This window comes from Cryptotermes secundus, unplaced genomic scaffold, assembly GCF_002891405.2.
Source record: "Cryptotermes secundus unplaced genomic scaffold, Csec_1.0 scaffold635, whole genome shotgun sequence".
Lineage (NCBI taxonomy): Eukaryota > Metazoa > Arthropoda > Insecta > Blattodea > Kalotermitidae > Cryptotermes > Cryptotermes secundus.
In genome coordinates, this window is record NW_019733328.1 from 1,221,693 (window position 1) to 1,247,364 (window position 25,672).

The following is a 25,672-nucleotide window of genomic DNA, read 5'->3' on the forward strand; positions in this document are numbered from 1 at the left end:
TTGCAGACAAAACAGAAGAATCAACAAATGGTAAGCTTAAATGCCATAATGTGTGTCAGGTTAATGTGAAAGCATTCCAGTATTTGATTTTTGAAAAATGAGAACACAACTAAGTGGAAACTTGAAAGAACTACCCACAACCGATTATGCAGCAGACTTGGTGGATCATCTGCACGACATCCACAATTATGCCCGACAACACCTGAAGCTCGCCAGTGACCGGATGAAAACTCGGTACAATAAACTGGCCAACTCCGCAGGTTACGACGAAGGTGACATAGTTTGGATCTATCGCCCAACCTGCAAGAAAGGGAAATTGCCGAAACTACAAGCATCGTGGGAAGGTCCTTACAGGGTAGTAACCCAGATAAATGATGTGGTATACAGAATCCAGAAGAACCCTAGGTCGAGGTTGTTGATAGTACACCTGGACCGGCTCTCACCTTATCATGGGGCTGCTCAAGACGAGCAACCATAAGAAGGGAGTGGAGGACGTAACGGCCAGAGAATAGTAGCTACAAGGAGTAGCCGAAACAACAGGAGAGGCAGCAAGCACATCCTTGGAAGAAAAGGCACGGGAGGGCACCGAATAGCCTTAAGGAGGGAGCAGTGTGATGTGTTGCACTATGGAGGACATCCCCTCCCTCCCCCAGCAGTGACGTGGCAGCTCTGGCCACAGTGACGTAGCAGGTGAGTCAGCGCCCCCCCGGGCTACGTGGCACTGCTTCTTATTGTGACGAGGCATGCAACGCCGCTGTTGACACAGGCAACAGGCAACAGCGAACGGAATAAAATGCCAGATGAGCAGTAAGCGAAAGTTAGTGTGTGAGCCGGAGCAACACAGTTGAAGTATAGCAGCAGTCGCGGAAAGAAAACCAGACACGTGTGTAATTGTGTAATTGGGAGTGTGTAATACAGAGAGACTTGTATAGCTCTCGTACTGTGAATATGTGTAGACTACTGAGGAGAGCGTGAAGAGATTATTGCAAATAGGGTTATAAAGTGTGAAACCCCACAACAGTGTTATAATAAATTGTAGTTACGACTTGTAGGTTGTTAAAGAAACCAATTAACAATCCGAACGGCGTCTTCAGTAACTAAACACGCTACAATACTTTCAAAATAAGCTAGTCACACTGATGGCAAATAAGAATATTTGGACTAGGAAATATGGTATTTTACATAATCTGCACCATGAATTGCTCCTGCTGTTATATTCTTTTCTTTTTCATCATCAATTTTTTCTTCCTTTCAAGTGCTCTTTTCTCCATTTTTATGTCTTCCAGATCTTCCAAAATTCCCATCTTGGTGCTCACAAATTCCTCTTTTAACTGCTGTGAGAAACTCGACTCCATACATTCATCATCATCATCATCCATCTCTCTATACCTGTAACAGATGTTTGATTCTGTCAGCAAACAGCACACCATCTGGTGCATACAACAGGGGGAATCCAAGTACTTTGATCTGCATATAAATAAGTTCTGGGAAGATCATATCACCTACTTTCCTTTCATTACACACTGAATATTTGAAACAACATGACAGCTTAGAAAACACTGTGTCCAATAGTTCTTCTATTATTGTGTGTATTCACTGATGCAGGAATGTATTTAACAAGTTCCTGCCTAGCAATGATTGGAGGGGGGCATACACAGATAAACAGTAAGGTGATCTTAAAAGCTTCCTTTTATTTTTTAGCCCACTTTTCTTATTTTAAAAAACTAAAAGGCTTATATCACCTTCATATTGGTCCATGTCTGGCCCTGTCTGTCTATCTGTGTATCCCCTAATTTTTGTTAGGAGGCTTATGAGATCACCTTGCTGTGTCGCCCTCATCATTTTTTCATTCTCTATGCAGTCCATGTTGTATCAAAGGAAAGTACGCTAAAAACACGCACACTGTGATAGTTCCATAAATGTATCCTGGCAACAGGTCAGAATCCTGTTAATGGAGATATGCCTGTAGCTACTGCATTACAAGTTCTATGAAACAGAAATCACTGTAGAAATTATAACAACCTCACATATTTTACAGTTCAAAAAAACCTATTACAGTCAACTCTCGATTATCCGGGGCAGATTAACCAGTTTGCGGCTTAACCGGGGCTACTGAGGCTTTTTTGAGGCTTATATGTTGTTTAATATTCATTCACTTTTGTTTCACATGGTGAGTTGTAACACTATTTTCGCACTAGTGTGAACCGAGCTCTGCATTCTTTGGTCCCGTTATGCTAACACAATGTTCTAGGGTAGGGGTGAAAGAATGCAAGGATTTGTGGAAAGTTTCATGGACAGATACACCGCCCCAGTTGGTCTCTTTGTATCGATCTTCAAGTGTGTTAGCAAAATGTCAGAAGGTAAAAGGAAGCATGTTGTGTTAGGTATTCAACAGAAACGCGTGTGAGCCGGGATCAAAATGTTAAGCAGTGACGAAACCGTAAGTTCAGGGGGGGTGCAGCCAGAAGAGTGGGAAGAAAGTGAGAATGAGGAAGAGGTGGACAGTGCTGCTAGTAAGAAAATATCACATGGTGCTGCTCTTAATCATTTGGAATCCTTACTAGACTATCTTGAGAGTGAGGAGAACAGTTCATTAAGTGACAAGTTAATATTATGTAGGCTTCGTACGGATATCCGTAAAAAGGAAAATGCCGTGAAAAAGCAAACGACAATATTAATTTCTTTAAGTGTTAAGTGCGAATATTCGTAAAAAGTGTTGGATGTTTTTGAACACTGTGATTGAAATAAGTAATTCACACTTCAGTATAATGTTAAAAAAAGTATTAAATAGGCCATGAGATGACATAAAAATGAGGTTGAGTAAATTTAAATACAGGTAGGCCTATAGTATTATGAAGGTACAGTATTACTACAGTACTACTTTTAATAACATTTGTCTTAACCGGGTTTTCGATTAATCATGATTTCCATGCCCACCATTATCCCGGATAATCGAGAGTTGACTGTATGTTAGTTCTGAGGTTCTTAGGGCAGCAACTATGATGAGCACTATCTTCTGGGACTGCTTCTTGCTGGTTACTTGATATCCTTGCTCTTTAACACTAAACATGGAGGTGCATGTTCCTCCAAAATGGCTGTGAACGTGTATCAGTCTTCATGGTTTTACAATTCAGAAGACAATACCCTTCAAATATATGATTAACTCAGACAAATGTCCATCTTTCTCATAATGTTCTGCATTTTACACTAAGGCCGAGCTTGCGGCTTGTAGCATAGTGCCTCAACCATGCTACTGTGTCCCCCCCCCCAATGGTGAGTAATTTTCAATACTTATGCATCCAGCAAAAATTATAGACTGGGTTAATAATGAAACACAGGTTACTATACAGGACCATTACCTTGATCTATCATATCCAAAGATCTCCTTTATGTGCTTAGAGACATCTTCTGACTCATCTGGCCCGTCATCAATGAAGTCATCCAGTTCAGGGTCATATTCCTCATCAGAATCTTCAATGTAACCTACACAGACAATGAAACAATGTATAAATATTGCTGAGTACAAACAGAACGACTGACGTTCTTCTGTTAATCCAAAACACTTCTACCTATACAATAATTCACACTAAGACAATGAAACCTACAAAATTCTCCAGGTGAAGGAATGCAGAGTAAAGAACTTAAGAACTTCAGAACAATGGAGACATATGACAGTTTCTGATAACCTGGACTCTATCCCATGCCAGCATGATTTTTAAAAATCCTATACATTTTCTAATATCAACAAATCACAGCTAAATAGATATGCAGTGTTTTAAAGTCCTCTGGGCAAATTTTAGGAGATTATTGTTGAGATAATTTGAAGCAGAAAGTGTAAACAAACAGTTGTCTGATTTTCAACAGTTTCAAAGTTATGGCATTTCAAACTCTGTCCTGATTATATATGTTCCCGTGGTGAAGTCTTCTCATTGTCACAAGACAGAACTTGCTTGGTTTTTCTTTTTGGGAACACACAAAAAAAATGCTTAAGCTTATGCTACAGATATACAAGATGGTGACAACTGGATCCACCACACCCTGTAAACTGTGACAGACATGGGCCACCATAGACAACTGGCTCTTATCAGTGAGTACAGCTGATGATGCTGTAAAGCATGTATGCAAACTGGAGGAGGTATCTTTTACAGGTACTTGTGAGGAAATACAACTTTTGATAAGTTCTTATGAAGAAAGATTCAGAACTGCATGTGAGTTCCCACTACATAATCATACATTAAGTTAAGTACAATGTACAACTGAAACTGTGAAGAGCTAGTTACTTTGAAACCTTTGCTCTTCACTCACAGTAATTAAACACAATATGTATGGATGTTAAGTGTAAATAATCAAATGTATATGTGAATGGACTAAAAGATAACTTGACAAGGATGATGACTCAAGCAACTTTTTACATTTTCTGATCCAAATTTTCTCCCAAAGAACCTTCTGGCGTTTGGTCACAGGACTTTTGAATCACCCTGTATGCCTGCATGTGAAGTGGCCTACTGATACAACATATTCCTTAATGAAACTTTCATTCTTAGTATTTACAAAGTAAATAATTGTTATTCAAGATTACTACCAACTGTAATCTACAGCTAACTATTTCTATATTCCAAACAAACAATATTCTAGTCTTTCTATAGACTACAATTAACCTTTAACAGAGGAATATTATATATATCTACAGCAAGTAACACCCCTCTGGTGGCTGAATGTTATAACACAGGTGCTGACAGTTTGATCTTGTGTTTGAAACCAAAACAAACACATACAAGGCCATTTCAGTGGTTCATTTGTTAACTCTGAACAATGGAATCATTTATCAGGTACTGGTATATGACCGTTTATGACCTGGTCAGCCAAATAGAGCCCAGATTTGTTTTGAGAACTGAGGAGGAAATATTCATCTGTGCTCTTAGTGCTTCCAGAGCTTTCCAGGAAGTGTGACGTATTCAAGGATTGGTTTTCAGTAGCGAATTATCAGTTAGGAAGTCAGTGTTGGATTGTCATATATTTCTTTATCAGTTAAAAAGTCAGTTTCAGACTCATATATTTCTTTATATATCATTTTTATTTTGTGTCTCGGAAGAGGTATAAACCCACTGAGCCAGTATTACTTTGTGAGTAAAAGGCATCTTTGCCACTGTGACTTTCGGTATCAGTGTTGGACTGGCACTCTTTTCGACTAGTATTAGAATTACTTTGCATCACTATTTTGCAAGTATTACTAACAGGTGAGAGTGTCGCTTTGTCAATCAACATAATTTATTCGATTTAGCTGGAACCCCCCCCCCCTCCCCCAATATGATTCTTCAATCGCACAAGGCGACTATCACGGTCAGTGGCGTTTCTCAGGGGAGGCACAGTTCATCTGGGGCCCAACTGAGTCGACTGGAGCTGAAACATTCACCACACTGGCCAACCAAAGGGAAACAAAGATGTCATGTGTGTTCGCTAAACAAGAACAGCAGGAGCACCATTTTCTATTGTAAAAAAATTGTGATGTTGGGCTGTGTGTCAGGGACTTCTTTGACAAGTGGCACACGCACGTCAGAGTGTGAGGTATCATTAACTGTGAAGTGACGCAGTTCAAACTCACCTACAGTCTAACAAAATATTATTGTATATAGTGTGATTAAATATGCAATATGACCATGTCTCAAGGTTGAAGAAAAAACTACTTGTAAGTCCTTTGGAATTTCATAACATATATAATAAAGAATATATTTTGCATTTCATGGCAAAATAATCACAGTTAATTTTCATTGGTAAAAATTGCTCTTTTGTGTATATGTAGAAAATTGTTTGTTTTTAGTTTGTATTTCTATGTTGCACAGAACGGAAAATTTGTATTTTTTTTTTTTAAGTCTGTAAGGTTAAAGACTTAGGGCCATTTAAATTCCGGCCGCAGAGGGCTCACGGCAATTTGAAGTCCGTACGTTAAAGGTTAAACATTCATTTCATATAATGAAATATTTCCATCAGGAAGATTGTGCCAGATTATGCTTACAGAAATGCATTCAGACTAAGGCAGGATTCTGCACAAAATGTGTACCTAAAAATTATACATGGGTGAGTCAATAAGTAAGTTACAAATTGATGTGAGGTACTACATGTTTGAATGAGGCACTTGAGGCTACTGCCACTAGATGGCAGCATTAGTCCGGTGACAACTGATGACATTCGACATGAGACAATCAATGTTTACAAAAGCGAAAGAGCAGTTGCAAGATGGTGGCGCCTCTAAGTGAGTGTACAACCCTCGAGCAGCGCTCCATTGTGCAATTTTTGTGGGAAAAAGGTATGGAATCAAAGAATATTCACAAAGAAGCGCTTCCCATCTACGGTGAGAAGTGCCTGTCAAGTCAAGCTGTTTACAATTGGGTCCAGAAGTTCTCTGAAGGGCGGACACATATCGAAGACGAACACTGCGTCTGCCAGCCAACGGAGATTGCCACAGAGGCAAATGTGCAATGGGTTGAAGACTTAATCCGAGCAGACAGAAAGGTAGCTATAGACACTATAGCCACTGCTACTGGTTGTTCATATGGCATGGCCTACCTCATAATGCATTTGTTCAGCCCTCTTAAACATCATCTTTCGGGTGAACATTTTCCTGACAATGAAGTTGTACAAAGGGAAGTCACCGCCTGGTTCCAACAGCAGCCCAAAGAATTTTATGCTGCTGGTTTTCAGGGACTTGTGAAATGATGGTACAAGTGCCTCAATGTACAGGGAGATTATGTTGAGAAATAAAAGCATTTTTCAAATCAGTACTCTTATTTGTTTAAGTTATATATCCATTTGTAACTTACTTACTGACTTACCCTTGTAGTTATATTGTAACGGATTTGATCAAGTTGCCAGGCAACAGCTCTGTAAACAGAGTCCATTACGCAACAATAGCAATGTTTATAGCTCACTGCTAGGTGACAGTCAGCGCACCAATGGACTGACCAGTTGGATATCACATAACTTGTACTCTGTGTGGTCTACACTATGCATGGTCTGTGCAGAGTGCTTATAAGAGAAGTGAATTCAGATGCAAAGTCAGTTCAGGGCAGTTACGAGTGAATAGTAGCGGCGGAAGCATGCGAACAGAACTAATTGGAACTAAGAGTACAGGAGGTTGCCTTGTGAAGACTTAACGTGTGATTAGAAGACCTTATTTATGTGTAATATTTGGAGTGTGTGATTCAGTGAGACTGTTATAGCTCCCATGTTATAAACCCATGAAGACTAGTGAGGATAGACTGAAAACATTAGTGTGGAGTGATTGTACATTGTGTAAGATTTGATTGTGTAAAGCAGCAACAGTGTAACAATTAATTGTAGTTACAACCTGTATGTTATTAATAAAACGAATTACCAATCCAAACCTACATCTCAGTCACTGAAACACATGACAATATACAGTACTGGCCAACCAGTGCTGCCACTTGATGGTCAAAGTATATGATGATCCTCTAAAGCAGCGGTTCTGTGAAATGCATACACCCCTTGGGGGTGTGAGATGCCCTTTCTAGGGGTGCAAAACATGCAAATTTTTTTAGAAGGTAAATCATCAAAAACACAAATTAAGCAAGGGCACATAAGTACAACTAACTTGTTTCATCAATCATATATACTGTGACATGAAGCTGGAATAGATAATCAGAGAAGATGCCTGTTGCTAGGTTATGGCACAGTAAACACCATTTCAGCATAGCAACACTTATGCATGCACCAAAAGAGGAATTGTGGGAAGCAGTATTCTCTGTTTGGTCCATGTTGAGGCTATCTGGAGAGCTGAAACCGACAAAGAGTCAGTCGAGTAGAGAGTGGTTAGCAGTCCACAAATGAGGTGGAAGCAAGTGCTAGACAACAGTAGCCAGTGGAGGTCAGATGTGGCTAGGAGTCAATGGTCAGTAGTTGTGGCCATGAAGAGTCGGTGTGAGATAAGCACCAGCCAGCAAACACAGGACGCAATGACCATGGAAGCCAAGGAATCTATGTGGTCAAAGCTATTACCAAGCAACATTCAGTGAAGACACAACAGACTAAGAAGACTTAGTGTGTGCTGTAGTAAAGAGCAGTGTGTGAATAGCAACCTCGCTATAGTTGCTTTTAGTTATAAGTTTCAAGAGTCCAATGAATCCAACTACCAATCCAAATCCCATGCCTAGTTACTTAGCACATGACAATATTTATTATTATTATACATTTTTTAACAATTACTGCAATATACAAAGAAAACATTTATTTAGGTTTAAAGAACTGACAGTATTTGATAAGACCATATTTTGAGAAACAAAGTTGTGCATGTTGCAGTAAAGTTAATAACCACTGCTCTAAAGGCTTCTGACAATGGTTCCCTCATAATATAAATATTATGCTGGACTTGTCCATTTTCTCAGGTATATACAGAAATACCAGTAATATGCAAAAAGGAAAACAACCATCAGGAAACTGAATGAAATTGTTTTCACCAAAACAGGAGAATGGGTGATCAGCAAGCCAAGCATAAATGTCAGCACCATATGGCTCCCCTTGCTATGAGATAGGAAGTAACTGATTAGCAACTGCCTAAACCTGTAGCTCAGCATATATATATATATATATACCAATCTTATTCTTGCTTGTACTTCTGTCTCCTGCAGGCAATATTATGTGGCAGCAGAATATGTTCACATGTGCATGAACACATGCACGCACACACCTTAGAACTTCCTCAGTGACTAAGATTGGCTCTCTCCAACCAGCCTAAATCCATATGATCCTTCACTCACTCACACCTGATGATGATGTGAATTTAAGTATGCTTAAGATGATGGACAATGTCCAAAGTACTACTTATACAATCAGTCCAACATAAAGTTTCTATAATGGTCAAAAGAATATTTTGTTTAATATTCACAGGGAAGGAAAATGTTGCAGTCAAAATTCTGTCTCTCAAGGAAATATACATTTAAGTTATTTGCATTTCTTCATCTAAAGAACAATTCTGTAAAAAGTGTTAGCAACTATGGTAAATTCTGAATTCCTCTAGTGGCAATAATGAGAAACATGCTCAAGTTATGTCTCTCTTTCTCATTCTTAATGGGTAAAACTGAGTGACAATCCTGAAGTCTGCTTCAAAGCCCCATCTGAGGCAAAGTTTATGTTCATGAATTTGGGTGTTTCTGCATCTGTTTATTGGAATAAGACTTAAACTGTTAAAAGTGAGATAAGGGGCACCAGCTACAGTTTTACTTGGTCCTAACAGGTTGCACATGCTTCAAGACTATCATCATTTCTCCCCATTCACTGTGACTTTTGCATATGGGACAGCAGATAACCTGCCTAAGAATCAATCAACAAGTTGCACTCACGTTTTGATGGGAGTTTTAACCTTACATCTGCAGGCGGAAACGGTCTTGGCTTGATATCTGCAGGTGGGAACTGTCTTGGCTTGACATTTGCAGATGGGAACTGTCTTGGCTTAACACATGCAGGTGGCGACTGACATGTCTTGGCATCTGAGAGTGGAAACTGCCTCTGCTTGACATCCTTGGATGGTATTTGAACTGCTTTTCTTGCATCTCTGGTTGGAATTTCATGGCCAGGCTTACTTCTTACTGAAGACTCCTGAGATTTTGAGGATAACACTCCACGAGATGTTTCATTTATTTTATGTGAAGAGGTAAATGGCTTTGCAGAACTTCTTATTAAGGAACCTTCTTTCATCACATCTTTCGACTCACTGCTTCTTGTGAATTTTGACTGTTGCTTTGCTTCTCTGCTCATGTTAAATGATCCAGAATCACAATTCTTTGGATATTTTGAAGTTGGGGCTCCTGGTACAAGGAACTTGTTTGCTTCTGATAGTTTACCACTCCTTCCTTTCTCCTGTAGATTGGCCAAGAGGCTCTCTTGCAACTTCTTACTGTAACCTGATAAATTATAGTTCTTACTATTACCACTACTGCTACTATTAATGCTAGTATCTTTTCTTTCTTCAGGACTGTTCCTATTTGCACTACCTTGTCCAAAGGCACTAGAAGTGTGACTGTTTTTAACAGGCAATTTTCCTGATATATCTCTACTCCTTTCCTTGCCAACTTTACTATCAGAGTTCCCTTGCAGTTTCACACTTCTGCTACTGCTATCACTCAGTTTTGGAATCCTGTGTGGTGATTTTTCATGTTTATCAATTCTACTGGAGCTGTTCACTTTTGGACATTTTGGAATGCTGAAGTTACCATCCTCTGAAGATCGGTTACTCTTCGGGGGCCTGTTCCCTTCCAGTGGCCGGCGGTTCCTCTGATCTCTATTTATGTCTCCAGAAGGTCGGCCAGTTCTCTGATCTGAAAATCGACCATTAATTTGGTCCTTGATACCATATCCTGAAGGCTGACTTCCTGTCTGTTCTCTCTGTCCATCCAATGACAACTGACTGCTTCTTTGATCTCTAATTCTATCTACTGCATGTTGATTACTTCTTGGACCACTCCCTGAATCTGCTGCACTGAGACTGCTCTTCTGAGTTCTGCTTCTTTCCTCTGAAGACTGGGAGAGACTGTTTCTCTGAGACTGGATTGTCACTTGCTTTGAAGCTGTTAATGGTGGAAGCTTTCCTTCTTTCCTCAACCGCCATTCCTTTTCTTTCATGTATTCTGCACGTTGCTTTTTAGTCATAGGTCTCTCATCCTCTTCTTTCACTTTTGACACAATTTTAACTGGTTCAAATTGCTTTTTCTCTGCCATCTTAAGCAAATTGAGGAAGTCCATTTGTGGTTGTGGAGGGGGACGACGAGGTTTGACAAATTTCTCTGGCATCTCTTCTTCACATTCTTTTGTTTTTCCATAATCTGACTCATTTTGGCTTCTATCTACACTTTCTGTTTCCTTAAGTTTTTCTTCTTTCGTTTTTCTTTTGCGTTTATGTGGCATCAACTCTTCTTCTTCCTGTCTTAGTAGAGCCATCCTTACTCGATCCTAAGGGCAGGAGCATAGAATCAAGCTACAATGATAGTGAGAAGAACTGCTCATAATTCAGATAACTACTTCCATGAATTATAAACATGCTTTCTGACTGAACATAAAACTGAGTGAGTTATGCAACATCCCAATTACAACTTAAAAAAAACATCACTACTGACATCAGTCAACCAGGTGATCTGAGGTGCTCTATTGAATAGCATGCTAAAGGGTCCCAGATTCGACCAGTCACTCCCACAAGAATATACGATGCATAAAATTAAATCATGTAACAGTAAAGAATCATGTGAAGATGACACTAGTTTCAATTTGCAAAATACTGTGTACATCTAACACCCCATACAGTGGACATCACATCTCACATATCTGTGACGTATCGACTACTCTCACTATCACTAGAGCTTGAAAATATTGTAAACTGATAAAGACACACACATTATAATACTTTCCAAGCATACCTTGGTATTATTTAAATCTGCAGCACTGGACTTTAGAAAAGATTTCTTGGAGAATTTTGGTTCCTCAGAAGGAGTGGAAGTATACTTTTCCATGAGCTTGTCGTAAAATGCCGATGCTTCCTGTGATACATAGCCATAATCATCTTCATCAGGCTGTGCCAAACCTGTGCAAATAATTGCTCATGAGAACACTCAGAACACAGGAACTCATGTACAGTAAAACTCACATTTAAACTTCCTTCTGGAAGCAAAGAATTTGAACAATAATCTGAGGAAAATCTTGAGTGGAGATAATTTAACACTGTGATTATTGACTTGGGACCAATCAAATTGAAGGTTAAACATGGGAAAACTTTAAAATATTAGGATTTTTGTTCCATTTTGAAATGGTTAAGCAAGCTTTTTGTTTTTAAAAACAGTATCTAAAAGCCTTGTAAATTTAGGCTTTGAGTTTTGTTCTCACAGATATGCTTGCTGCAGACAACATGGTGTAAAGCTCTGAAGTTACTCGGGTCACCATTACTATGTGAGTGCCGTATTTCAATTATATTTATACATCTTGCAAGTTGTACAGACTATTGTAGTTTTAAATTATAATACAGAGAAAACACACACTACATGCAAATGCAGTATTTATTTTTGATTATATGTTGTTAGTGTTATTTGCCTCACCAAGCATTATTATGGTGATAAAATTGATAACAGCAATATGTATCGTACATGGGAGAGGTGGGAGTAGACCACTCAGGAGACTTAGGCATAGATGGAAAGACAAGGGTCCAGTGGTGAGCCATTTTCAACACAGCAATGAATCTTCAGGCTCCATAAAAGGTGAGCAATTTCTTGACAATCTGGCCAACAATTAGCTTCTCAAGATGGCTTCTGTTCTGTGGGAGTTTTTCGCTTAGTGGGGGGGTGGAGTCCAACTGGGTCCACTCGACACGGCGGCCACTAATTGGCCACCATGATGGAGAATTTGGTGGAATGAAAAATGGCAGGGGAAACCGAAGTACTCAGAGAAAACCCGCCCCAGCGCCACTTTGTCCACCACAAATCCCACTTTACCAGACCTGGAATCGAACCCATGCCACCACAGTGGGAAGCCAGCGACTATTCTGCAGGAGTTAGTTAATATTCAATGAACATGCTCAGCTGCTATTCTAAAACGAATACATGAGCAGTCCTGCCATAGAATAGCATATGGATGGAAAGAAACTCTGAAATGTTCTTCTACATACCAGACTTGAAGTTGGTGAGCAATGGCAGTAGAAAAGAACATGACTGATCATACTACAAATGATGAGTGTTCTGGTAGTGGTAACCCCATGCTATATGATAACACCTGAGGAGATCACAATCTAATGAGCTACAATGCATTTTATTACAGGAGTACAAGTTTATGTTACTTAAGAAAGACAACATTTATCACCCAAGAATAAGGGATCTAATCTCTCACTACTTTCAGGGGCTGCAACAACCTGAGCCACTGGATACAACTCTATATATCCACTGACTGGATGTGGCATTTCATCAAAACAGTCAAGCTGATGGGACAGTTTGATACTTACTCATACCAGATCTTGGAAGTGATAGATTTGGTAAGGGAGTATTGAATGAAAATTATTTCTCTGAGAATTCTATACAAAGTTCTTACTTATCAACACTACACCCTTCATTAGTCAACAGAAATTGGATATATATTCATTGAGGGATATTACCATTTACTGGCTGAAGGTTAAATGGGTTAAGCACATGTTAAGAGCAAGATTAATGGATATCATCTGTCAATGTGTTTATTGCATTCTGTCCTTCAATATGCTAGTGACTGAAGAGCATTACAGCCTGCCAATTGGCCAAATGATACTGTAATGAATCTGCTCAAGGTATTGCTAGGTAACAGACTGGCAAACACATATCACAGCAATCAATATAACTTGATTCATATTTTGTAAAGAGACTAAATATAATAATTTATAAATGTTTTAACAAATTCAGGCACTTCATAGTAATTGTTAAAGGATATTTTATATTTATGACATTGTAATTGTAGCGTCTGTATGTAATGATAATGACCAATGACATTGTAATAGTAGTTTCCATAAAAAAAAAAGCAAAGGTATCCCTGTAACAGGCCATGGAGGCCCATAGGGTTGTGAGATGTTGAGGTTCCCACATTTTCTAAAAAAAATCGGCTCATAGATGGTGGTAAGGTTGTCAGCCCTACGCGCCAGCCACTCTTTACCCCCAAGAATATTCCAAGAATATTCCTGGTACTCATTTCTGTTAGAGGCTGAGTCAACCCCAGGGCCATAGTGCGGCTGGAAGGATTAGGTCAATTGGAAAAAATCCAATGACACCCCACTGGGACTTGAACCCGCGACCTTCCGGCTTGTAGCATAGTGCCTCAACCAACTACACTACAGCGTGCCCCCAGTAGTTTCTCTATGTATTGATAATGTCCTTCTGAAGATAGTCACTCCGACCAAAACATGTAAAGGATAAAAGATTAAAAAAAAACATCAATCACACTGGACGGCGTTAATAATCTTTTATACAGCAATGAATGCACAACAGTAGGGCGTCCACTGCTAGGCAATGCATGACTAGACACGCCTGACAGAAATACATGATATCTGTCGCTGAGCAGTTGATGTGTTTTCTGTGAGTGGTCCATGATGAGCCTATATAAGGAGTAGTTCTGTAGTTCAGTGAGTCAGTTCTCGGTAGGAGACAACCATGGAAAGTTTGTAGTTGAAGTCAACCTGTAAAGACTTTAATTGTGATTACAAGAATTTATTCATATGTAATCTTTGGAGTGATTGGAAGTACTAATTCTTGTGTTTCAATTGCATTACCAGGAGAGGACTAGTGTGTGTGTGTGTGTGTGTGTGTATCAGTGAATTACAAAGTGCAGAAACAGTGAGAGCACTGCACTAAATGTAATTAAGAAAGAACTTGTAACCAAGGTGTTAATAAATCCAATCATCAGACCTAGAACCCATTATTTTCATCATGCGTACCACCCTACACATGACAATATGATAAAAGCACCAAGAAACTGAAGAAACTATTAGTCCTTTTCATATTCATCCTTCCGCACCCTCCCACCATACCAAGCAGAACTCACAAACAAAAGGCACAAAATAGGAGGGCTTTCAAGGATGCTACAAGAGAAATCCAAGGCCTGATGAAAGCTGAAAAAGCTGCTCTTTCCAGTGGCACCCAGAAACAAAAAATCATCAATGACATGTTCTTTGAACTCAGAAGATTCAGATGAACCTCCTCTTTCAACTGATGACAAGCACAATGCCAATAAGGAGTGCATCTACTGCTCTGTACAATAACAGGAAGACTGTTCTAGTGATCACTGGATTATGGGCACCATCAGTGGTGTGCTGCTGGTAATAAAATAAAATACAAAATGTTTGTTTGTAATTATTGCTCACAGAAAATTTCACATTTTTGTGGAGCCAAATGAAGTGAAAGTGTTAATTCTTTAGGTTTATTAAATGTATGCTTACCCTTCACTTATGTTCTTCCATTACTTAACTACCATATCACTTCAAATAGAATATGCACATTTTACACATTGTTTCCCATTGAAAAATTGAGCTGCATCAAATTTGAGTAATATGTACCTTCCTAATGTTTTCCTCAAGCACACATTCAAAATCAGGATGGCCTTAAATTTGAAGTAATATGGTAATTAAAGTATTTTTTTNTATTTCTTATATTTCTTATAATATTGTACACATTCAAAAACTGGATGGCCTTAAATTTGAAGTAATATGGTAATTAAAGTATTTTTTTAATAATAATGCATGTTTCCTCCAGTCTTTCTTCAATTTCAGTTTATCTGACAGTATCATCTGTGAATTACCATCTAGGAGCACTGGCTATCCAATATCAGCCTTATATTTTTCACAGCTGTCACTATAAAGTGCAGGATTTGAGGTTCTCAGAGCTGTAGTTATGAAGAGTTGTACCTTCTGGGGTATAACACCATGTAGTCCATTGAAAGTCAACCAACATTTCGGAGAAACATGTCACAGAGCTTGCTACTTGCTTCATAGTGGTATCTTTCTTGGCTTACCCTTTGACCCTGAAGATGGAATCAACATGATCCTGAGAAATGTTGGTTAATTTCCAACAGACTACACAGTGTTAATCCCAGAGGATAGGACTCTGTCGTTATAATATTTGGGGGGGGGTTTCAATCTCTAAAACAGATTTGTTTAAGCTCCCACTTACCGCCTAACATTATAACATATGCAGCACACATAAGAAAATTGAGTCTATATATGCGGTTTTAGTATACACATATCGTTCTCCAAAAAGTATCTGATTTCTGGTCAACTTGCCTCTAGTGGTCACATATAAAGACAGTAAAACAATTGATTGACTGTTCTGTAAATATCCTACATAGACAAGTGAAGTCACTCAGTGCTTACATAGAAATGCCCTCACCTCCTAACGTTACGGCAGTGTTCTCATTATCAACAGCATCTTCAATGGCTGCTTTGTTGGCAGCTTTTGTGCGCTTAAGCATAGCTGCAACCCTCTTCTTTGCTTTGCCATCCTGAGACCGCAGTGCCAGCAATTCCTTAAAAAAATCAGTATATTACATTATCAGGGCAACAGCAACCCATCTCATTCAATATATAACTTAATATTCCTCCCTTTAAAGGAATGTTCATCTCCAAGTCATGTGAGATTTTGAGGTGACTGCTGGGATGTGACACTGTGTAGTCTGGTAGGTACTGACGTTTTGTAGGAATGAGCTACTTCAAGCTTCATGGTAAAGGTCAAGTTGGCCCTGTGCTAAATTAATTATGCACAACATCATGAACACAAATGGGGAAGCAGACATATAGCTCTACCATTATTGACCTCGGCACTAGATGAAGGTGAGACATCACCTTGAAGCCCCGCCTGCTTTACCCCTGGGGAAAAATCCCCTAGTACCCACTGGGAAAGAGGCTGGGTGGGTTCCAGAGCCAGTCTGGATGTTGTGGAGTAGAAAAAAATCCCTTTTCCATGCTAGGAATCAAACCTGAGCCATCAGTCCATAGCCCATCACTAATCTTCATGGTATCCTGAGTATCACATAAGCTTTGCAGAGGTACATTGCTGCAACAATTCCTACCATTATTCAAACATACTAATGTTTTCCTTGTTACAGAAAATGTGCAAACTGGACATACAAGCTGATATTAATAGATATTTGTGAAAATTTGAATGAACCAAATAATGAATTACCAATCGCTAACTGAATTCTATAATGATGCTAGAGGTTTTGAATGACATTACCATTATTTCACCAATACAGGGTACTAAATGTTACTTGCTATGCCCGTCACACAGACCAACACAACAGTCATTTAGAGTCAGACTTTTAGATTTTGTGCTTAGGACACAGAACATTCTGAAGCTACACATGAGGATGATGAATTAAATTTACAACCTGAATTTATTGACCATCAATGTACAAGTCAATTTAAGAAAAAATAAAAAAAGCTATGCTAATCTAAAAAGATGGCTGCTGTTCATGCATGTGTGACTGCATTTGCATTTTCAATAAGCTTTCTTATTAAACAAGCTTAAGAAGTCAACACAATGGAACCATATAAAAATCTTACTCCATTCACTTCTATCACCAGACATCACACCTGAATTTAAATGTTTAACATCTGCAATGCACATTCAGAAATCACTTTATGTAATTTTTTTTTTATTTTCACTTACTCATAATTTTTACAATTTCATATTCAAATCAGATATTTTATTTTTTTATAAAATCTGTAATAGAGAAACTGTTTTTAAAAATATGTTCGCACTTGCACACAAGGCCAGTTTCCAGATCATGATATTTAAAAGCTATCCCTGTAACAGGCCGTGAAGGCCCATAGGGTACTGAGACGTCTAGGCTCCCACATTTTCTAGACAGTCAGCTCACAGATGGCAGTGAGGTTCTCAGCCAGCCACCCTTTAACCCCCATGAAGATTCCTGGTACTTACTGCTTTGAGAGGCTGAGTCAACCCCAGGGCCATAGTGCAGCTGGAAGGACTAGGTAAATTGAAAAAATGGTATTTATGTGCTCCAAATAGCTTCAAAATTTACCACTATGTTATGTGCCATATTGTAACCTCAGAAATTTATTTGTAAAAACAAGATCCAAATCCTACACTCAGATTGCCACCAAAAAGTTGACAAAGTGTTAAGCAACTGATTTAGTTTTTGAAAATATATTTAAAAATCGTCTATGTTATATTTTGGGGGTTGTCTTTTCAAATTAACTTCAACTGGCAACTTACTTGGGTGACCCATTAATAAGCTAAGTACAAAAATCACAAATAATAATTTGGCTATTCGGTATTCAGTCTTCAATCAATATTACACACAGCTTTAAAGCTGATACATTCATTGTAAAATAACCCAACAAAAGATCTTAAAGTGGCCATTAGACAGAGAAGAATTTGGCCATGAAAGAAAACAGTTTTTTTTTATTTAATTGTTTGTTGCATCCTGTTGTGTATTTTAATGAATATTAGAGTTAATTTTACCGACCACACAACACGTTTTTTATTTACTTTCTTACTACATGTTTCGACCTCAAGAGGTCATCCTCAGGTGTACGAACACAGTTGCACAATCACACGCAATCACATTCGTTTTTCCACTTATTTTTGATCCTGTATCCTGTTTAGGTCCACGCTCAAATAATATGTGTCAAGTTCTTCTTATAAAATATAAGTTAAAAATACAAATTTTAAAAGTTAAAATTTAAAATTTAAATACAGGATACAGGATCAAAAATAAGTGGAAAAACGAATGTGATTGCGTGTGATTGTGCAACTGTGTTCGTACACCTGAGGATGACCTCTTGAGGTCGAAACATGTAGTGCGACAGTAAATAAAAAACGTGTTGTGTGGTCGGTAAAATTAACTCTAATATTCAAAGAAAACAGTTACCCATCCCCGGTCTACAGACTGAAAGGATGAAGATGGAAAACATTTTCCAGTGGAGTCAGGTATCACATGCATTACCCCCCAATTTATTCACCATCGCCATCTGGCTACACCGCAACCAAATGTGCTATATAACAAGCACATATGGATAGAATTTGATTTGTCTCATTCTGGTCCGTCACACTATCAATTACAAAGTGGATAATTTTCAGTCCAGTGTGACATACAAGTTTACAACACTTCAGTCTTTATTTCACCTTACATGTTTTGATTCAAAACAATCATCCTCAGAGGTGCACCACTACGATCAGGACACACTGTCACATAAGTTGTTTTAACAATATGCACTTAGGCTACGAATAATGCTCACTATATAAATTTTTGTTAATATCACAGTTAGTTTGTTGTTTGCCTTAAGCATTCACGACGACACTTCTTGAAGTGTAGATTTACGTATGATGCTGTTTCTTTTAAGCGCATTTGCTGGGTATTCTGATTGGGATTTCCCACTGCACGCGATATGATGTTCACTTTTCCATACAATAGCTTCCCTATGTATTTAAAATTGTATTAAAATTTCTTTTGTATGTAAAAAATTAGTTATGTTAAAATATCGTGAGCCAACATTGGGTCATGTTATTTTCCTCCTTATGGTGGAAGATGTCGTTTATTTCTCTTGATTGTATGTTCTTATTGTTAGCTGTGTAGTTTACATAAACTACACGACTAACAATAACCAATAACCAACTAAGGTTGTCAGCCTTACGCGCCGGCCGCGCTTCACTCCCAAGGAAAATCCAATGACCTCATCGGAACTTCAACCCGTGACCTTCCAGCTTGTAGCACAGTACCTTAACCACTACGCTACCGCGTACCCCTACACAAAAGTGCCACAAGAAGTAGTTCAATTGGAAGAGAAAAGAATCACTTATATCATCAGAAAGAAGCTTGGATAGCTAAGGAAGTACAGCGATGGGGTGAACGGCCAGGGTTCAATTTCAGGCAAGGATAAGGATTCTTTTCTACTCCACAGAATCAAGACCAGCCCTAGGGTCAACCCAGCATCAAATGCAATGGGTTCCAGAGGCTCTTTCCCTAGACGTAACGTGGCTGGGGTGTGAAGCTGACCACTCATTTTCACCTGGTGCTAAGTTCAACAAAGGTGAAAGTATACCTCCACTCCTTCATACATCTTCATAGCATGGTGTTTAATTAACTAAGCACAGGAAAAATTTCACCTTATAACATCATTAACTTTTTCTACTGATGAGAAACACAGTGAAAGTAATGTTATACATTTGCAGGAAACAATTGCAAGAGCTATAGAGACTGTAAACTGGGTCAGGCAGTAACGTAGTTGGTTGAGACACTACACTTCAAGCCAGAAGGTCGCGGGTTCAGGTCCCAATGAGGTCATTGGATTTTTATCAATTGACATAATCCTTCCAGGCATACTATGGCCCTGGGATCTACTCAGCCTCTAAAAGAAATGAGTACCAGGAATATTCTTGGGGGTAAAGGGCGGCCAGCGCATAAGGCTGACAACCTTACCGCCATCTTTGAGCTGACTGTCTAGATAATGTGGGACCCTCAACATCTCACAACCCTATGGGCCTTCATGGCCTGTTACAGGGATAGCTTTACTTTTTTTACTTTAGAGACTGTAAACTATGTTATAAATACAAAAAGTGGCTGTGTACATTCAGAATAAAGCAAAGGAGATGTTATAACCACTTGTAAAATTCAGCATGCAAGATTAAAGAGATAAGTGTTTGTAATCAGAGAAGTTTTTAGATCAACAAGAACTGGAAGAAGAAATTCATACTCAGTAAAACCCTATAACTTTGTGAAAACAAACATTAAAATTACAACAAAAAGATATATTTCCCAGAAAATTGTGAAATGTTTGGAATTCTGATCTGAAAAATATAAGAAAATAATTGCTGTAACAAATTAAAGTTATGACACAGTTGTATTTGCCACAGACTGTATTTCTGAACTAGTATACCCAGGGCTTGAGGTGGGGCGGGATGGCATCCCGGTTCTTTTCTAAATGGCTTAAAAGCATCCCGTTACTTCTTTGGCAGTAAATGCAATGTACAATACCTTTTTTTGGGAAAACCATCCCAGTTCTATTTTCATTCCACCTCAAGCACTGAGTATACCACAATAAAGTGTTGACAGATGTGGTGAACAGCACTGCATGACAAAAAGCTATAGTTTTTCATATTGTGAGGGGACAGATCACTCACAGGGTGGAATTAATTTTAGACTAAAGCTCAGAAGACTATCACAGTGATGTGGAGTACAGATTATAACAAGGGGCTACTAAGACATCTCATTCTGAACATTACATACATGTTGATAACTTCATGCATAAAAAAGGATCCAACTATCATTCAAATTCTACAGAATGAATCTGGAATATATCATAAGGTTTAAGCTCTTTCTCCATCATCATTAAAAGAATTACACAAAAAGCTTAGAGAATGACACAAGAAAGCGCAAGTGAAAGCTTGCAATCATGTAAAAACCACTGAAAAATAATAATGGTGTACTGGTGGACTCATGAAGAAAAACACTCAGGGAATAATTATAAACTTCCGTCTAGAAAATAGCAATAAGAAAACTGAGGACAATCTAAGTGCAAGACCTGAATCTGGCAATATGTATGAATAGAAAAATCATATAGTGTGGTTCAGTCTTATATGATTATACTTCACACTTATACTGATATTTTTATGGAGAATTTATAGAAATGGAAAAAATGTTTTGCAGAAATTTCCTGCTTTCAATGAGACATTATCCTGCAATATCAGCACCAAAGTTACCTTGCCTATTTCTGATACACAGGTTGTCCCCATAACTTTATAACCTCAAGTGACTCCTCAGGTCATTCTGAATACAAACTATTATATTAACAAAGGTCCCATTCTCAGTGGTTTTGGAGCTACATGTATTTGAAGTGTAGCACACATGGACAGCTTGTGACATCTGATAGGTGGCATTTATGTTTGATACTTATAAAAGAACATTCACTATGTGAACACAAATGTAGATGTATTACCATCATGATGGAACACTAAAACAAAAACAAACAAATAAACTAGAGTACTTCTTCAGAACCTAAACAGCTGCTTAGCTACTAAATTAAATACAAACAAAAAAAAACTACACCGACTGAGCAACCACCACTTGTCAGTTCCAACTTTTGTAGATAGAGGATGTCATGTGGTCAGTGCAAAAGATCCCCACGGCTGTTAATCTCGGTTTCCTAGACCAGAGCCACTATTTCCTTGAAACAGCTCCTCAATTATCAACACGAGGCTGAGTGGACCCCATTCCAGACCCATTACTTCTCAGAATATCTGGTAGTGCCGGGAATTGAGCCCAGAACCTCTCAATGAACTTTGATCCCAGCCCCTCAGTTTATCAAGTATGGAAACATTTGAAAAACATAAATGAACTATTTCAGCAAATTTCTGATGCCAACAGACATTACTTACACTGCAGTTCTTTGTAAGGTTATATGTTCCTCAGTGAAACAAATCAGGCTGTGCATCCACGCTGACAGTAGACATTTTGAGCAGTTACTTTAATGTTAGTATTAGTAAAGTGTACAATGTAACATTTTAAATTTTTCACTATAAAAATTATTTTTTAGTAGTAAACTCTTTCAAGTTAAGCTAGGGACACGCCATAGCTCAAGCGGTTAGTCGCTGGCTTCCCACCGCAGCGGCCCAGGTTCGATCCCAGGTCTGGTAAAGTGGGATTTGTGGTGGACAAAGTGGCGCTGGGGCAGGTTTTCTCCGAATACTTTGATTTCCCCTGCCAATCTTCATTCCACCAATTGCTCCACAATCACCCTCACCTATCATCTTGGGCTGGTACAATAGCCCAGAAGCGGCCCCAGTACAAGGGACTTAGTCCCACCCCACTAGCAATAAAAAAAACGTTAAGCTACATTTCATATACCCATAGATTTGAGGGGTTAGATGGTTTACATAAAAAATATCAATTTTGTGGTTTTTGGTAATTATGGTATTCAACAATATGATTTATGATAAGGGTTCCACCAGAAATATCTGACAGTATCTTTCCCAGTATGCCATGCTTCCATACTAACAGTCATCATGTAATATGCTCTTTGGAGTTTCAATCAGACGGAGTGCTGGTCAGTGCAACACTGCACTGTGGCTGCGGAACTGTTTACTAGAACAGAGCCAATTACAGCTATGCAGCTTAGCTTCCAACTGAAATGGCATCAAGGACTATTGGTGAAGGACAGTAAATGTCATGGATATCAATGTTCAGTGCATACACCTGACAATGCAGAACAATTACGAGAAGCCATGTTGCCAAGTCCACGCGTCAGATTGACAGCAAGTTCATGCTCTTGGTTTAAAGGACAGTAGCATTCTGTGAATTCTGCACAAAAATTTGGATTGCTATCCTTACAAATCCAAGTTTCACAGGAACTTAGGGCAAGGTGAAAAAATTTCAGTTTCACAATCAATTCTTGGATGCTCTTGGTGAACAAAAATCACAACACTGTGAACTCATTACCGATGTCAACATTTCCACACGTCAGGTTACGTGAATAAACAAAACTGTCAGTTTTGGGTTGCATACAACCTGTGATCATCACCAGCACCCACTACATAGTGTGAAAGTGACACTGTGGTGTGCAATTTCTTCTGGTGGAATTACTGCTCTGTTTCTTTGAGGATGAGGCACAAACTGTAACAGCTGAGTGGTATACAAGCATGTTGTAAACATTTATGTGAAACAAGTTAAATCTTTGTCAGCTCAATTCACTGCAGTTTCAACAAGACAGAGCAACTACTCACTCAGCACAGATTTCCACGGCAGTTCTCATGGATATGTTTCCAGGTAGACTCATTTCTTGTTTCAAGGACATCAACTGGCCTGCTCACTCACATCATCTTTCAGCAGCAGATTACTTTCTTTGGCAATATACATCAAAAGCAAAGTGTATGACACATCCTACCAATACTGATGACTTGAAAGAGTGAATTTAGGAGTGCATTCAAGGAATCCCTAATTAAATCCTATGACATGGCATCCAGGCTGTCTCGACAGCAAGACTGTGTTGAACAACACGGAGGTCATCTTGAAGGTATTGTATTCAAACAATAAAGCTTAAACAAATTATCAATGGAAATGGCAATGTATCTGCCTGTGTTAATAAACTTTTCAACTTTGGTTTCAAAAGTTATTTCATTTATAAAACTGTCAGCAATTTATGGCACACCTGTAATATAAAGTTCTTTTTACACTAAACCCTCACAGAACGCCATTAAGAACTGATTCAATTAAATGCCAAGTGACAGCTGGCAGCAAACTCCCATTTCAATTATATAACACATGGCAATGAACACTGTACTTTTAATTGCAGGGGTTCAAGGGAATATCTCCACTGGGTAGAGAAATTTCTGCATTGACAGCACTGTTAACTACTGTGATTTTCATTTGTTTTGCTGTGACTTAAGGCATTTTATTTTTTCAGCCACTGTCCTGCAAAGTTTTAAAGACATAGATACTGTTTTCTCAGAAACTACACATCATAGATGCATGAAATTTATATCAACAGTTATACTACTCTTTATGAAGATAATAATATTACTGAATGTAACAAAGTCAAGATGGTACTACATTTTTTTATCAAAACTGTTTAAAAACTAGTCATTTGGAAAAAAAATCAGTTTACAAGTGTATTACTACAAAAAAATCAAAAGATATGGAAAACCATATATAGTTTAAGACTGTAAAGTTGGTAGTTGTTAAAAAAAATACCTTAGTATAACAGAAACTTATCACTCCCACCCCCCCTTAAAATTGTTGAGAACATACTCTTGTTAACAAAACATTTTTCTTCAGAACAGCTTCCAGAATAACTTACTGAAATTATGACATAAAGTTATAGGGCACTGTGGGCAATAAGACAAAATATCCCAGTTGTATCTGCAACGCCATATCACTTAGAGAAGGACCACTCATTTTCTACAAGGAAAACAGTCCCTTGTGCTCATTAAAGCAGGACCAAAAGATCACATTTCAAAAACTGAAAATTCACACAGCATAACAAAACTTACATCCTTCTTTTTCTGGGCTTCAATAACCTTCTGCCTTTCTTCTTCTTCTTTTCTTGCCAAAAACTTCTGGATGTTTGCTGAAAGAGCTTTTGACTTTTGCTCTTTCTTTGGTGGATCAAATGTTGACTTATAACACTTAACCTACAAGAAAAATGACCAGTAATATAATTAGTAAATACATTTGTTAATCAATAAGTTAAATATAGAACCGTGGCCATGCATGCCTGTAAAGTTTAATATCACTGCACACAAGTCAAGAAGGCAAAAATTGTAGTTCGTAACATGTGTCCCATTTTAAAGTCTAACATTTTAAGTAAACTTCATATGAAGGCCAAAAGCTGTTTCTTTTTTTCAAAATACATAATATATCCATTTATTTAAAGTATATTCATAGAGAATTATATATGTAGTAGCTGCATGCCCGTGCGTAGGTTGTTCATGAAATTTAATAAATACGAACACCTGTAAACGTATGCCAAAAAGCATACGATATTAAATAATTACAACATGAAAAGGGGGAATCATATAATGTAGGCGATATTCGTGTTTAAATGTTATTTCATTATACGTGTCAGTTCGACAACCTAATATGCACCCACAAATTTACGCAATGTTACAGGCCTGAATGTCTACCAAACTGACGATACGAATTCTCACCTCCTTTTTGGCAGAATTCTCATTCTTCTTTGCAGCATACAACAATGAACCAAAATCCATATTATACCAATAAGAATACTGGCATTAAATCATTATTTAACCCATCTAAGTCATGAAATTAAAACTCTATAACGTGTACCAGACACAGCCATATTCTCGAACATGTCGTCATTCGTCTGACATACACAGTCATACCAACGTTATTGAGATCGCAACGAGGCTATGAATTCATCTACATATTCTAATAAAGCAAAGAACAAACATTAACACTTTGCGAATGTTAGAAAAAAATAAGAAACATATTTCAACCAGATTTAAACACAACTGTTTGTTGAATTACGGGTTCACTATTGTAAAACGGAATGATTGGCTCCACTGTCCATACTAAAGCTTGTGTGGATATGTTTTGCGTGGTAAAATCACTGGTTACATTTACTCATAAAAAAAAACTCCGTGGTTGTAGACAACAAGCGAACTATACCGACCGAGCTCCCGCAGCTTCTCTGAGA

General features: G+C 38.3%; 1 protein-coding gene across 3 annotated transcripts; it reads right to left on the minus strand.

Moving 5' to 3' along the window:
• Nucleotides 1-1,039: 1,039 nt before the first annotated feature.
• Nucleotides 1,040-25,336, minus strand: LOC111868033 (protein SPT2 homolog). Of its 3 annotated transcripts, XM_023858374.2 has the most exons (7): nucleotides 25,164-25,336; nucleotides 24,507-24,647; nucleotides 15,888-16,023; nucleotides 11,421-11,584; nucleotides 9,354-10,959; nucleotides 3,360-3,483; nucleotides 1,040-1,389 (listed from the first exon to the last, which is right to left on the minus strand). In XM_023858374.2, the coding sequence occupies exons 1-7, from the start codon at nucleotides 25,221-25,223 to the stop codon at nucleotides 1,212-1,214; spliced, it is 2,409 nt and encodes an 802-aa protein (XP_023714142.1). In that variant the 5' UTR covers nucleotides 25,224-25,336; the 3' UTR covers nucleotides 1,040-1,211. The 3 variants fall into 3 exon arrangements, with proteins under 3 accessions (XP_023714142.1, XP_033608796.1, XP_023714143.1); XM_033752905.1 differs by lacking the exons at nucleotides 24,507-24,647; nucleotides 25,164-25,336 and having other exon boundaries at nucleotides 15,872-15,892; XM_023858375.2 differs by lacking the exons at nucleotides 15,888-16,023; nucleotides 24,507-24,647; nucleotides 25,164-25,336 and adding an exon at nucleotides 12,659-12,898.
• Between the last annotated feature and the right edge of the window lie 336 nt (nucleotides 25,337-25,672).

Excerpts from the sequence above, each read along its gene's own strand:
- LOC111868033 (XM_023858374.2), bottom strand. The coding sequence starts at position 25,223 with ATGGATTTTGGTTCATTGTTGTATGCTGCAAAGAAGAATGAGAATTCT. Across the intron at positions 16,024-24,506 it reads AAGCCCAGAAAAAGAAGGAT|GAATTGCTGGCACTGCGGTC; the intron begins GTAAGTTTTGTT and ends GATTTTTTTAAG. Across the intron at positions 11,585-15,887 it reads CACTGCCGTAACGTTAGGAG|GTTTGGCACAGCCTGATGAA; the intron begins GTGAGGGCATTT and ends TTATTTGCACAG.